Source organism: Asterias rubens, chromosome 11 (genome assembly GCF_902459465.1).
Source record: "Asterias rubens chromosome 11, eAstRub1.3, whole genome shotgun sequence".
Lineage (NCBI taxonomy): Eukaryota > Metazoa > Echinodermata > Asteroidea > Forcipulatida > Asteriidae > Asterias > Asterias rubens.
In genome coordinates, this window is record NC_047072.1 from 15,280,705 (window position 1) to 15,294,833 (window position 14,129).

General features: G+C 37.2%; 1 protein-coding gene across 1 annotated transcript; it reads left to right on the forward strand.

The window, feature by feature from the left end:
• The first annotated feature begins 570 nt into the window (after window positions 1–570).
• LOC117296477 (vesicle transport protein SFT2A-like) lies at window positions 571–12,315 on the forward strand. Its single transcript, XM_033779424.1, has 6 exons — window positions 571–737; window positions 1,843–1,929; window positions 2,750–2,838; window positions 5,878–5,995; window positions 6,501–6,559; window positions 10,450–12,315. The coding sequence occupies exons 1-6, from the start codon at window positions 669–671 to the stop codon at window positions 10,520–10,522; spliced, it is 495 nt and encodes a 164-aa protein (XP_033635315.1). The 5' UTR covers window positions 571–668; the 3' UTR covers window positions 10,523–12,315.
• Window positions 12,316–14,129: the final 1,814 nt, after the last annotated feature.

Genomic DNA, 14,129 nt, shown 5'->3' on the forward strand with positions numbered 1-14,129 from the left:
ATCTTGTTGTCATTTGAAATTAGTCTTTGTTCGCTGAATATTATTTGCTATTCCATTTTTTTAAAGCGGAATTTTAAAAAAATTTTGTTTTTCTACTTTTGTTTGTTTTCTGAAATTTCCTCAGGGAAAACCTTATTGTACATCCTGCTTGCATTGTCAGGGTAAATCATGACTAATACACGTGTGAGGGTGTGTAATTCCCAATTACGGCTCTGCTGACTGTGTTTTGTGTAGGGCGCCCTCAATAGTTACCGTTTACACGTTCTTAAAAAGGTAGTTCATGGTAAAATATTTTTAGTGTTCTTGTAGGAGATTAATGTAAAAACTTGATATGTTGTACTTATGAAATATTGCAAATTTTTTTTTTTTTATTAGTTGCAATTCAAAATTGGAATTTAAAACTTTATAAAGGTATAAATTAATGGAACTTCTGGTTATCATCATCTGCACTACAAAATTGCAGTTGTTAAGCATTGAAATTAATTAAGTTTAGTACCTCGACTGGTATAACATGTTACAAACGCATTATAATGAAGGTGACCTGATTATTCTGAGGAGGAACTCTCGAGATCTCATTTGCGAAAAATGCATACGTATCGTTTTAGAAGAACTTGTTGGTAGAGTTATTAACTACTGCGTATTGATTAAAAACTTTCACTCAACAAATAATGGAAAAACTTAAGAAAGTCTTGAATGGAAAAGAAGAAGAGGAGGATGAGCAGGGTATCGTGACACAGGTTTGTTTGGATTATGTAGTCAGTTACACTTCAGTCTGACAGTAGAACCAACCAGTTTGTAAAAACAAAAATTGGCAGCTGTCGTTGTATATACTATAGTCATAGTGCACACGCACTTGCACTTGCAGCTATTGCAGGTTTCATGTCAACCAGTTGGCATTAGTAAAATAGGAAAATAAATGCCAAATCAATTCTCTTTAATATATGCATTGCATGGGTTAAATAATGTTCACTACTTTATATCAGGTATGACAATGAATGACATAAAATAATAAATAACCCATTGATTGGGTCTTTTGATATTATTGTCATTGACATTGATGACATGACTGACATTTTCTTTTGATAACTGAAATGATTTCATATCGAACGAAAAAGTGGTGGCGCCACGCAGAAACTTTTCCGTACTGACTGTGTCAACAGTAACATGAGTTGCAATAACTAATAAGTGTAAAACCCCCATTCTTCCCTGGCCTATGGTGAATCAATCAACGGGTTGGTTGTGATGAATTTTCAACATTTTGGTGGGGACCAAGGCTGTTTGAATTCATGCTAAACTTTACAAAAATGTGTCATTTGTTTTTGCTTTGTTTTTATGAGTTTTTTTCCAAAGGATACATTGTAGTTTGACAGGATTAGGAATAACAGAAAAATACATGCAGTTGCTGACCCAAAAAAAATTCTGCACATTTTAAAATCTTGCCCACAAACAAAGCACAATTTTAATTGTACTTAGTGCTTAACAGTACAGTAGAACGTGTGTGTGTGTCATTCATACATATTTTGTATGAACTATGATTAAAAGAAGTAAAGTGGCTCTTGATTCAGGATACCTACACTCTACAGCATTTTATCTGCAATAACCACATTCATTTTTTTTAAATGTCAGCCAAGTTAGTCAGTTTATTTCTGATGTGTGTCTAGACAAATCAACACTGTATTAAACCATTTCACTCCATTGGCTCAAATATCACAAAACAGACTGCCACAAAAGGCCACCCACAAGTCACGTGCCAGTATCTAATAATAATAATAATAATAATTTTTATTGTCTAGCAAAGCTAGCAAAGGTAGATTTTAACAAGCCTGTATTGTTTGACACCAGATTTATGAGGGGTCTTCGTTGAGCTGGTCTACGAGACTAAAGGGGTTCGTCATCTGCTTTGTGCTTGGATGTCTCCTGTCTGTATTGGTGAGATGATCTCAACTGTTTTTGTTGTAACAATCTTTTAACAAATCAATAGTAAACATTCCACCATCTTTCATGATTCATAAACAGATGGAAAATTCAAAACATCCTTGGGAGAACACTTGTAAGTTAACTTGAGTGTAATATTTTGCAAAGTGTTCTTTGGTGAAAAAGAAATGATAAGTTTTTATATTCAAACTTTCAAAGAAAGTCATATAGCTTTTTGCAGTTTAATTATAATGACTCAATATGATAGTTTTTGAATTGTTGGCGTGTCTTGGCAGAGTGGTTAAGAGCACTGGATTCAAGCTCTGGTGTTTCTGATCAGCAGAGTGTTGGTTCGAGTCCTGGTCGTGACACTTGTAACCTTCAGCAAGATACATTACCATAATTGCTTGGTCATTCAGATGGGACATTGAGCCATTGGTAGTGCACACTAAAAACCCAGAACACTTATCAAGGAAGATTAGGGGTTAACCCTGGTGTTTCTGTTTCACATAGTTGTGATTGAAATGCCGTTTATTATTATAGCAAGCACCCTTGTTTACAGGTTTCCTCAGGCTTACAAGCTACAGTGAATATGTTCATTTATGAGGTATCCTTGGTTTTGATACCAGAAATGTGTAACCATAATATTAATAAAGAAAACTGAATTGTAGTTCCCAAACCATCAGTGATGCAAGTTTACTCGAACAATTTCAAAAGTGCTAAACGGGTTAAAAACCACAAAAGAAAAAACAAGTCATTGTTTGTTTAGATCCATGATTTAAAGATGAGCGTGCTAGAGTTTATCTGACATTGTGAACTTTCCACCACCTTACAGTCCACTGTAGCATTGATATTCCCAACAGCCAGTAACATCAAGTTATTTGCTGTACTCTACTCATTTGGTAATCTCACAGCAATGTCAGGGTAAGTACAGAGGTAGCAGCATTCTTTCCTGGTGGCTTGACTGTGTTGCTTGGAATAGCTGCTGTGGTTCCTGGTGGCCGGGTTTAATAGGAGACTTTCCAACGCTAGGTGGCAGCAGACATACCGGGTAAATTTCCATTGTTTACGTAGTTCTGAACATGCGCATAATTCTGCGAACAATGGATTTACCCGGTAAGTCTGCTGCCCTCTATCGTCCCAGAAAGTCTCCCATTGCTTACAATGATGGGAACTAGCAGCCTTAATTTCTGTTTTGTTTTGTTTGTTTCTATTATATGCTGCCAAAACAACAATTGTTGTGCATGCATGACTGCACATTAATTAGAGCATTATATACTAACTTCAAACCACTTTATTATTATTAACCACTTAAAGACATTGGACACTATTGGTAAATGTCAAAGACCAGTCTTCTCACTTGGTGTATCTCAACATATGCATAAAACAGCCTAACAAACCAGTCTAACAGTGAAAATTTGAGCTCAATTGGTCGTCAAAGTTGCGAGATGAAGGAAGTCAGATGCTTGACTTTGAGACCTCACAAACTTATTCTGAGGTCTCAAAATCAAATTCGTGGAAAGATACTTCTTTCGTGAAAATGATGTTACTTCAGAGGGAGCCATTTCTCACAATGTTTTATACTATATCAACCTCTCCCCATTACTCGTTACCAAGTAAGGTTTTATGCTAATAATTATTTTGAGTAGTTACCAATAGTGTCCACTGCCTTTTATGTTTGCTGTGTAAGTTTTTACATTGCAATTGCTTCACAATAACTGACATCTAACATGTATTTTCTGTTTCTTTCTTTGCACAAGTAGTTGCTTCATCTTTTCACTGGCAAGCTTTTAGACAAAGAACAAGAGTGGTAGTTATTGCCGCAGTAAACAAATTAGTTTCAATCTGAAAGCTCACTGATTCTTACCAGCACCAACTCTCCGGAGAAGTTTGTCTGACTGAACTCGTTAAAATCCAGAGAAAGGCATTGAAAGACCTCCTAAACCACTGCTGCTTATTTTGATTGCCAAAATGGAAATGAGCCCAATGTGAATTTGCACAAACAATCAATGATAAAGTGTACACCATTTTTTCTAAGTTTTTTTCTCTCTGAAACACAAGTTTATTGAATTTTCACAAGTTGTTTGTATAGTTTAGGCCTGTTGTCGCATGGAGGCCCCAAAGTCCACAGCCAGACTTTTCCAATGGAAGTGCTTTTTGCAAATGAAATTGGGTTGCCCTACCCCTTCACAGATGAAATTCTAGGCATGCTGGTGTGATTATTATAAACTAAGAGTGAAGTGTGAAGGGAATGTATTTTCCTGATAACCATGGTGATGATATTTAGCTGATTAATATGCACGCCTTGCTTTGAGTTTTTACTTTTAACAAACAGACAATTTTTAAAGGTGGGATTAATCGTTTGGTTTTTGTGAACAAAATACCTACTTTTAATAGCCAAAATATTACAGGAGCTCACCTGTTAAACATCAACTGAAAACAGTGCTTCCTTTTAGAGAAAACAGCAACAAAAATGTTACAATGGTTTCACATGAACATCAATTCCTGAATGTGACAGTTTTTTTGGATAGTAATCACATTTCTGGCAACGGCATTCATGAAAGAACAACACACTTAAAGGCAGTGGACACTATTGCTCAGAATAATTATTAGCATAAAACCTTACTTGGTAACGAGTAATGGAGAGCTGTTGATAGTATAAAACATTGTTAGAAACGGCTCCCTCTGAAGGAACGTAGTTTTTAATAAAAAGAAGTAATTTTCCATGAATTGGATTTCGAGACCTCAGATTTAGAATTTGAGGTTTCAAAATCAAGCATCTGAAAGCACACAACCTCGTGTGACAAGGGTATTTTTTGTTTCGTTATTATCTCGCAACTTTGACGTCCAATTGAGCTCAAATTTTCACAGGTTTGTTATTTTATGCATATGTTTAGATACACTAAGTGAGAGACTGGTCTTTGACAATTACCAATGGTGTCCAGTGTCTTTAAGAACACTGACAGACGGTTCATGCATGAATTGTTTCTGAGATTCGAAAGTTTTTATTGATTAATGATAGCATTTCAAATGACATAATTTTGCAGCATGCTTTTCTACTACTACATGTAACATCTTTATAAGAAGAAAGTGTTCAGATAGAAATTACCAAATGATGACCCTTCCTTTAAAAACTGAAATGTGGGTGTTGCATGAAGATACTAGTCATTTTGTTATTTCTTTGTTTGTATTGGTTATCCGTGTATACAGGGTAGCATGTTTCTGTTCATCTCCTTTGGCACAGGGCTCACTCTCTTTGCTGTCTGCTACACCTTTGGTACTCTCTTTAGTTTAATCAGGTACCTTTAGTTCAGTCTCATGTTTGTAAACCTTGAAGAAAGTATTGAAAGTCAGGGAGTCGTGTCAAGAGAAGTTGATCCAACTTGACTGCATTCGTTTTATTCCCACTTAAGTTACATTTTTTTAAATGGACAAACCCAACCCACTTGCAAAGCTCCAGTCCGGGCTCAAACAGAGTGTAAGGCATGGAGAGAAGCCAGCGTGCCACCCTGACTGCCCAAATGCATTTTACATATTGAACACAACTTGAAGCTAGCAATTTAATTCAAGTTTGTCAATAGCACACTGTTTGAAATGTCAAGACTCTACCATATCATAACCCTGGTTCTGTTCAGAACACACTTTTAAAGGGATTTTATTGACATGGTTCTTACAAGGGTCCAATTTCATAAAACTGTTAAGCATAAAATACTGCCTATCAAACTTCTTTTTTGCTAAGCAAAATATGAGTGGGGCAACAGCAAGATTTGTCTGTGCTTGAAGGCCTTATGAAATGGGACCTGTTAACCTACTTTTGATAGCTTGAAGAATTTGTGAAATCTGCTCACAATTCTTCACTCCTAAGCATTCAAATTTAACGCTGCTATGAATTATAAATAAGAAGTTTAAATGTTTAATTTATAAATGACATTCTTTATTTGTATGATTTGGTTACCATTTCAGCACCATGTTCTTGATGGGCCCCGTCAAACAGCTTAAAAATATGTTTAAGGAGAAGCGTTTGATTGCAACCTGTCTGGTCCTTGTATTCCTGGCATTGACCTTATGTGCAGCATTATGGGTAAGTAACATATCTGATTACTTTGTACAATACTGTTGATTTCTTTTTACAGCGCAATTGGCTGGTTAGCATATCTAGCTATATACATAGAGAAGGAAACTCTATCACTCATTCTCTTTCTCTTGGCTTTGCTTTGGGAATGTAGATTTGATGAAGGTGTTCCTCCTCTGGTGCAGGCTCTCTGGTGACTGACAAGGCATATATCCAAAATATGCAGTTCCTGTGACATTTTATCTTCTTTCAGTGTTTTTATTATATGATGCACACTGGAAAACAATTTTCATGTTTTTAACGTGACGTTTATAATAAATTAAATTAAATTAAATTAAATTAAATTAAATTAAATTAAAATTAAATTAAATTAAATTAAATTAAATTAAATTAAATTAAATTAAAATTAAAAATTAAATTAAATTAAATTAAATTAAATTACCTTTTCACTATGGCCTTTATAGTTGTGCCCACTTTATATTAACTGTTTAATGATTGTGCTCTTTTATTTCAGTGGGGGATAGCTATTTTGGCAATAGTGTTTTGTGTCCTACAGTTTCTGGCGTTGATATGGTGAGTGTGTGACTATATATTCCCTCAGGTTTTATTTAGTTGTATTTCATTCCTAAAGCTCTAACATGCAGTGTAACTGATGAAGATTGTTTGCAAACTGTTGCCTCAGCTCCTAGTGTTGTACTAACCAAGTCACGTTGCAAGTCATCTTTGCTCAAGTCACATAGTGTCCCAAAATAAGCCCAGTCCTTTGAATTGTGAAGATGAAAATGTTGAAGATTATAACATAAAACATAAAAATAAAAAAATAAATAAAAAAAATAATAAAATGAAGAGCATTTCACTTCTATCAAATTTTTACAAAATGCCCAATGCGATTTGTGTTCTCCAATATTTAGTTCAGAAAAAAGGTCATTTTCTGGAATCTACATTCATGCAAATTGCTTTCTTAGTAACTCCGAGCTCAGAAAACCTATTACCTTGAAAAAAAAACCCACATTATTCTCAATCTCAGTATTTTCCTCAAGATTGGACCCAGAGAGATTATGAAAAAAAAATCGTTTTATTCAGTTAGAACATCATCAGGATTTGGAATGTCCAAACCCTCATCTGTTGTGAGCTTGGTACAATGCTTCTTTTTCATGTTGCTTTTCTCCTGGCCAAATGAGTACCTAATCACTTTTCGTCTTTTCAGACCATCTTACACATAAGCCAATAAGATACCTTCAATTAATTTTGCATCAATCTCCTCTAGATCATGTTAGACGACCTGAATCTATTTTAAAAACTTCCCATTGTGTTTGTGAGCAAGAATATAATGTAATAAATCTAATTTATCAAGAACAGACAACAAGGGAAACTGACTGAACTAATACATGTTCAGCAATATTTCTTCAGCCGAGATTTCTCATTAGCAAACTTCTTTGTATTTTCTCTGACCTGAAATTAATCCCACTCCAATGTCACTTGCTGATCAATTATTTGATTAGTCACCAAACCAAACTTATTTCCTTTTGTATTGCTATGTGGTTCTTTGAGTAAAATTAAATCTGCCTGGGACTTTTTGAACCAATTGAAAATACTCCTACATCTTGAATATTCCTAAGCCTCTCACATTAAAAGCGATAAGTTTAAACATTTTCCCAGGCACTCACTCAGTAATTTGACTATAATCAAACAAGGACAGCAACTGATGGGGCCTTAAATCTCACAACAATAACCACCTGGGTCAGACAGTGTAGTTCTAGATACTTGTGCTTCAGCTCTAATGAATCCACACCATGTTACCACACAATGTAACTTTGCTGCCCTTGTACTGAGAGCAGAGAACTTTGGCAATCCTTGACAGTACTTGCGTACATCACGGTACCCCCCAACGACCTACAGGACGGTCTGACTGACTGACTGACTGACTGACTGACCGACTTAACCAGACAATGCTACAACACAATTGAAGCCTGAACCAGTACTTTAAGCCAATTGATGAGAAGGCTTCCTTAAATACTGATGTCCTGCAGCTGAACCTGAAACAGTGCTTATCATACATCGGTGTAATTGTTACATCAAACAATAATTGCAGTCCCTGCTGCTAATGAAAATATTGTTACTGGCTTCTTGTCACTGGGAACACTCGGATGTCTAGTGGTTATGACATCTACTCTAGAATCCAGTATTGTAACTGGCTTCTTGTCACTGGGTGCACTCGGATGTCTAGTGGTTATGACATCTACTCTAGAATCCAGTATTGTAACTGGCTTCTTGTCACTGGGCGCACTCGGATGTCTAGTGGTTAAGACATCTACTCTAGAATCCAGTATTGTAACTGGCTTCTTGTCACTGGGTGCACTCGGATGTCTAGTGGTTATGACATCTACTCTAGAATCCAGTATTGTAACTGGCTTCTTGTCACTGGGTGCACTCGGATGTCTAGTGGTTAAGACATCTACTCTAGAATCCAGTATTGTAACTGGCTTCTTGTCACTGGGCGCACTCAGATGTCTAGTGGTTATGACATCTACTCTAGAATCCAGTATTGTAACTGGCTTCTTGTCACTGGGCGCACTCGGATGTCTAGTGGTTAAGACATCTACTCTAGAATCCAGTATTGTAACTGGCTTCTTGTCACTGGGTGCACTCGGATGTCTAGTGGTTATGACATCTACTCTAGAATCCAGTATTGTAACTGGCTTCTTGTCACTGGGCGCACCCAGTGGTCTAGTGGTTGAGACATCTACTCTAGAATCCAGTATTGTAACTGGCTTCTTGTCACTGGGCGCACTCGGATGTCTAGTGGTTATGACATCTACTCTAGAATCCAGTATTGTAACTGGCTTCTTGTCACTGGGCGCACTCGGATGTCTAGTGGTTAAGACATCTACTCTAGAATCCAGTATTGTAACTGGCTTCTTGTCACTGGGCGCACTCGGATGTCTAGTGGTTATGACATCTACTCTAGAATCCAGTATTGTAACTGGCTTCTTGTCACTGGGCGCACTCGGATGTCTAGTGGTTAAGACATCTACTCTAGAATCCAGTATTGTAACTGGCTTCTTGTCACTGGGTGCACTCGGATGTCTAGTGGTTAAGACATCTACTCTAGAATCCAGTATTGTAACTGGCTTCTTGTCACTGGGCGCACTCGGATGTCTAGTGGTTATGACATCTACTCTAGAATCCAGTATTGTAACTGGCTTCTTGTCACTGGGCGCACTCGGATGTCTAGTGGTTAAGACATCTACTCTAGAATCCAGTATTGTAACTGGCTTCTTGTCACTGGGTGCACTCGGATGTCTAGTGGTTATGACATCTACTCTAGAATCCAGTATTGTAACTGGCTTCTTGTCACTGGGCGCACCCAGTGGTCTAGTGGTTGAGACATCTACTCTAGAACCCAGTATTGTAACTGGCTTCTTGTCACTGGGCGCACTCGGATGTCTAGTGGTTATGACATCTACTCTAGAATCTAGTATTGTAACTGGCTTCTTGTCACTGGGTGCACTCGGATGTCTAGTGGTTAAGACATCTACTCTAGAATCCAGTATTGTAACTGGCTTCTTGTCACTGGGAACACTCGGATGTCTAGTGGTTAAGACATCTACTCTAGAATCCAGTATTGTAACTGGCTTCTTGTCACTGGGTGCACTCGGATGTCTAGTGGTTATGACATCTACTCTAGAATCCAGTATTGTAAATGGTTTCTTGTCACTGGGCGCACTCGGATGTCTAGTGGTTAAGACATCTACTCTAGAATCCAGTATTGTAACTGGCTTCTTGTCACTGGGTGCACTCGGATGTCTAGTGGTTAAGACATCTACTCGAGAATCCAGTATTGTAACTGGCTTCTTGTCACTGGGCGCACTCGGATGTCTAGTGGTTAAGACATCTACTCTAGAATCCAGTAGTGTAACTGGCTTCTTGTCACTGGGCGCACCCAGTGGTCTAGTGGTTGAGACATCTACTCTAGAATCCAGTATTGTAACTGGCTTCTTGTCACTGGGTGCACCCAGTGGTCTAGTGGTTGAGACATGTACTCTAGAATCCAGTATTGTAACTGGCTTCTTGTCACTGGGTGCACCCAGTGGTCTAGTGGTTGAGATATCTACTCTAGAATCCAGTATTGTAACTGGCTTCTTGTCACTGGGCGCACTCGGATGTCTAGTGGTTAAGACATCTACTCTAGAATCCAGTATTGTAACTGGCTTCTTGTCACTGGGAACACTCAGTGGTCTTGTGGTTAACACACCTGCTCAAGAATGTAGGGGTCCTGGGTTTGAATCCAAGCCGATTAGTTTGACATTAGACTTTTTCACAGTACCCAGGAACTGCATCGGTGTAGGGTAAAAACACCATGATAGTATACCTAAAGATCTGTCAAACAAGCTGTGACATGTTTGGTTAAGTCGACCCCCTGCCATTGTTTATCTTACAAGTATTTATTTTATCTTTTTCAGGTATTCATTGTCGTATATCCCGTATGCGAGGGACGCAGTGACTAAATGTTGTCGTGGATGCTTGGATGTCTAAAGAACCCGCCCTAATCTAGGACCTGAGTTACCATCATGCCTTCAGACCATAGCTCTATCCAAAATATGAAATAGAAAAAATGACCAACTTTGCTGTAAATTACAAAATATGGTGTCTAAAGCTGTGTTCCAATTGAACCTTTTTCTTCCGCGGCCATGTGTAAAGTACTATGACTGGCTTTGGTGTCATTCTACCATGCGTTCCCACCTGGACTTATAGTCCCGGCGTTTGCATAGCGTTTTACAGGGTGGTCATTCTAGGTTTACAGTGCGGAGCCGCTCCCAATTGTACTTTTAGCAGCCCTGTTGTTTAGTTACCGTGGCTGCATGGAAGTCTTCTTCAAACTCAGTAAGTGGACAGGGAGGGCATTTTACCTTACGTACCCATTCAATTTAAATTTGTTATTCCACAGAAAAGTCATTGCATTTCAACCAAAAAAAGGTTTATAGGGAACACAGCTCAAATTACTTTGTAAATGGATGGCCGGTGTTATCCTTACATGGCTAATGCTAAGGTTTAGACCAGCTGTGTTGCTACTGTATTATATTATAAATCCTTGTACAAAGTTATATATTACTTTAAGTTAAGTGGTCTGTATTTTGTCTGCACTGCTGCTGGTGTAGATGGTTTATGTATGTTTGCCTTGAAGGTTTTGGTAATGAATTGGTTTTAACGCAATAACAAAATGGTTCTATTTAGGATTTTCTTTATTGAAGAGGTTTAAAAGAAATGTTTTTGCCTTTTGTCATTTTATAGTTAAGAGGAGGATGACAGTTTTGAAGTCGAAAGAAAGAGGAATTCCTTAAATGTGGAGGTCATAATATGTTCTTTTTTTCATGTTTCCGTTTAAATTGTAGTACCTTGTATAGACATTTGCATAGAAACTATCTATGAAGATAGTAAAATTCAATTTGAACAAATTTGTTGTTTTCCTAGATAGCTCAGAATAGATTGAATCAAATGTACTTTTGATAGTGACCAATGAAATTTTAGTTGACATAGCTGAAAGATGTGCCATAAAACTCACTCTCCATTACTCACCGTCCTTTGGCTGAAATAAGGCTAAATACTTTTGCAGAAGCAAGAGTTTGTTTTGTACACTGGAATGCATCAGCACTCCGCACATGTTTTGCTGGTTGGTAGCTTTCAGGAGACTTTAAAAAAGAAATGCTTCGTTATTTTACTGTGATTTTGTTATACTACAGTGTTTTACCTGTTGAAACAAAAACTTTATGAACTCTGCCTTATCCCATTGAATTGTTTTTGTAAAGTCAATCCATCTATAAAGGTTAATAATGAGAAAGACCATGCAAACAGAACATGGGATTCAGAAGAAAAAATACTTCATGGCACCATATGATTTGTATAAACTTTTGTATGAAAAAGGGGAAATATCTCTCGGTAAACTTATTCAGTTGCAACTTTTTTACAGTTCTTTTTTTTATTTAGTAAAAACAATTGAAACTGTTTTCAGTTTTAACTGTTTACCAGTGTAGTATCTTGCCTGCCAGAAAATGCATAGGAATGCAGATGCACAAGGTTTGTCAACAATGTGACTGACATGGTAGTTACCTTGGCATGTAGTTGTTGATAACATTTTCAGGTTAGACAATTTGGTTTGAGTTCATGGACTCTAGAATTAATTTGCATGCAGGGGCATGTGTAGAACTTCATATTTAGCTTATAAAGTCAATGTAAATATTTTGAGTGTCACAGAGGCCAAGCCTATAGGCAACAGAGGCTTTGGTTTAATTACAGGTTGCCCAGGAAATCCAGAACAATTTAGTGATAATTTTGTTCCTGACATTTAAAAAGAAAAACGGCCCTTGTGTACAAAAAAATAATTGATGCCAAAATATTTCGCCTTAGAGGGTGCCTTGATATTGTCGTTCTGTTAAAACAAAATTATTTCTCATCAAAATGATTGGAAAGTACTATTTATATTTTCACATCTTAATTGCAATTTGGAATGATTTAATTAATATATTTTAAGAAAATAAACTTGCTTTAGAAGCACCGTTTCGTTGTAAATATTGACAAATTTGTGTTGCCTTTTTATTTGTTTCTTTTCAATTATCACAGCATATATACATACAATGTACATATATGTACTACACCCTCACCCACAGTACCCCATAACTTTGTGACTAGATGCAGAGATGATCTCGCAAAAAAACTGAGCCCCCCCCCCCCCTCCCTTCCCGGCCAGTCTATCCAAGACGCCTCTTCCTCCACTCACCAATTATGCCCTTACCCTAAGCTCAGCAAACTTTGTTATCATGAAAGCAAACTTTATAATTTTATCATTAAATGTGGACAAATCCTATCAACAAGTTGGGTTCGCATCTTGAAATTGTGAGGTTCTATACATGGTCAACGCTTGTATTTATACTTTTCGTTATCTGAACCCCCCCCCCCCCCGCCCCGCCTATTAATGACAACAACACCACTTGCATTGCACATGCGCAATACATTACATTGCACATGCGCAATAATGCATTACGCATGCGCACAGACAACGCTGACAAAGTGACAATATTTGTATCGTCTGCTAAACTCTGCTTTTACGAAAACATTGTTAATTTCTGAGAGATTGTTTGCACAATTCGTCCTGGTCCAACGACAGTTTCGTGTTTCATTGTAAGTAGAATTTACATAGTGTGATTCAGGAGTCAATGTAGTTACGTTTGACGAGTTTATTTCGACAGAGAAGTAGCGAAAATCTGGTTTTGTTTTGTGGCTGAGATGCAGCAGTCATGACAGTGCTACACACTGACATTGTTACTGTAGGCTAGATCGTAGATGCATATATCGATACAGTCATGACAGTGTTACACACTGACATTGTTACTGTAGGCTAGATCGTAGATGCCTATATCGATACAGTCATGACAGTGCTACACACTGACATTGTTACTGTAGGCTAGATCGTAGATGCCTACATGTATATCTATACAGTCATGACAGTGCTACACACTGACATTGTTACTGTAGGCTAGATCGTAGATGCCTATATCGATACAGTCATGACAGTGCTACACACTGACACAGCATACTTTAAAAAAGAAAAGCTTCTTTATTTTACTGTGATGTTGTTATACTACAGTGTTTTACCTGTTGAAACAAAAACTTTATGAACTCTGCCTTATCCAATTGAATTGTTTTTGTTAAGTCAATCCATCTATAAAGGTTAATAATGAGAAAGACCATGCAAACAGAACATGGGATTCAGAAGAAAAAATACTTCATGGCACCATATGATTTGTATAAACTTTTGTATGAAAAAGGGGAAATATCTCTCGGTAAACTTATTCAGTTGCAACTTTTTTACAGTTCTTTTTTTTATTTAGTAAAAACAATTGAAACTGTTTTCAGTTTTAACTGTTTACCAGTGTAGTATCTTGCCTGCCAGAAAATGCATAGGAATGCAGATGCACAAGGTTTGTCAACAATGTGACTGACATGGTAGTTACCTTGGCATGTAGTTGTTGATAACATTTTCAGGTTAGACAATTTGGTTTGAGTTCATGGACTCTATAATTAATTTGCATGCAGGGGCATGTGTAGAACTTCATATTTAGCTTATAAAGTCAATGTAAATATTTTG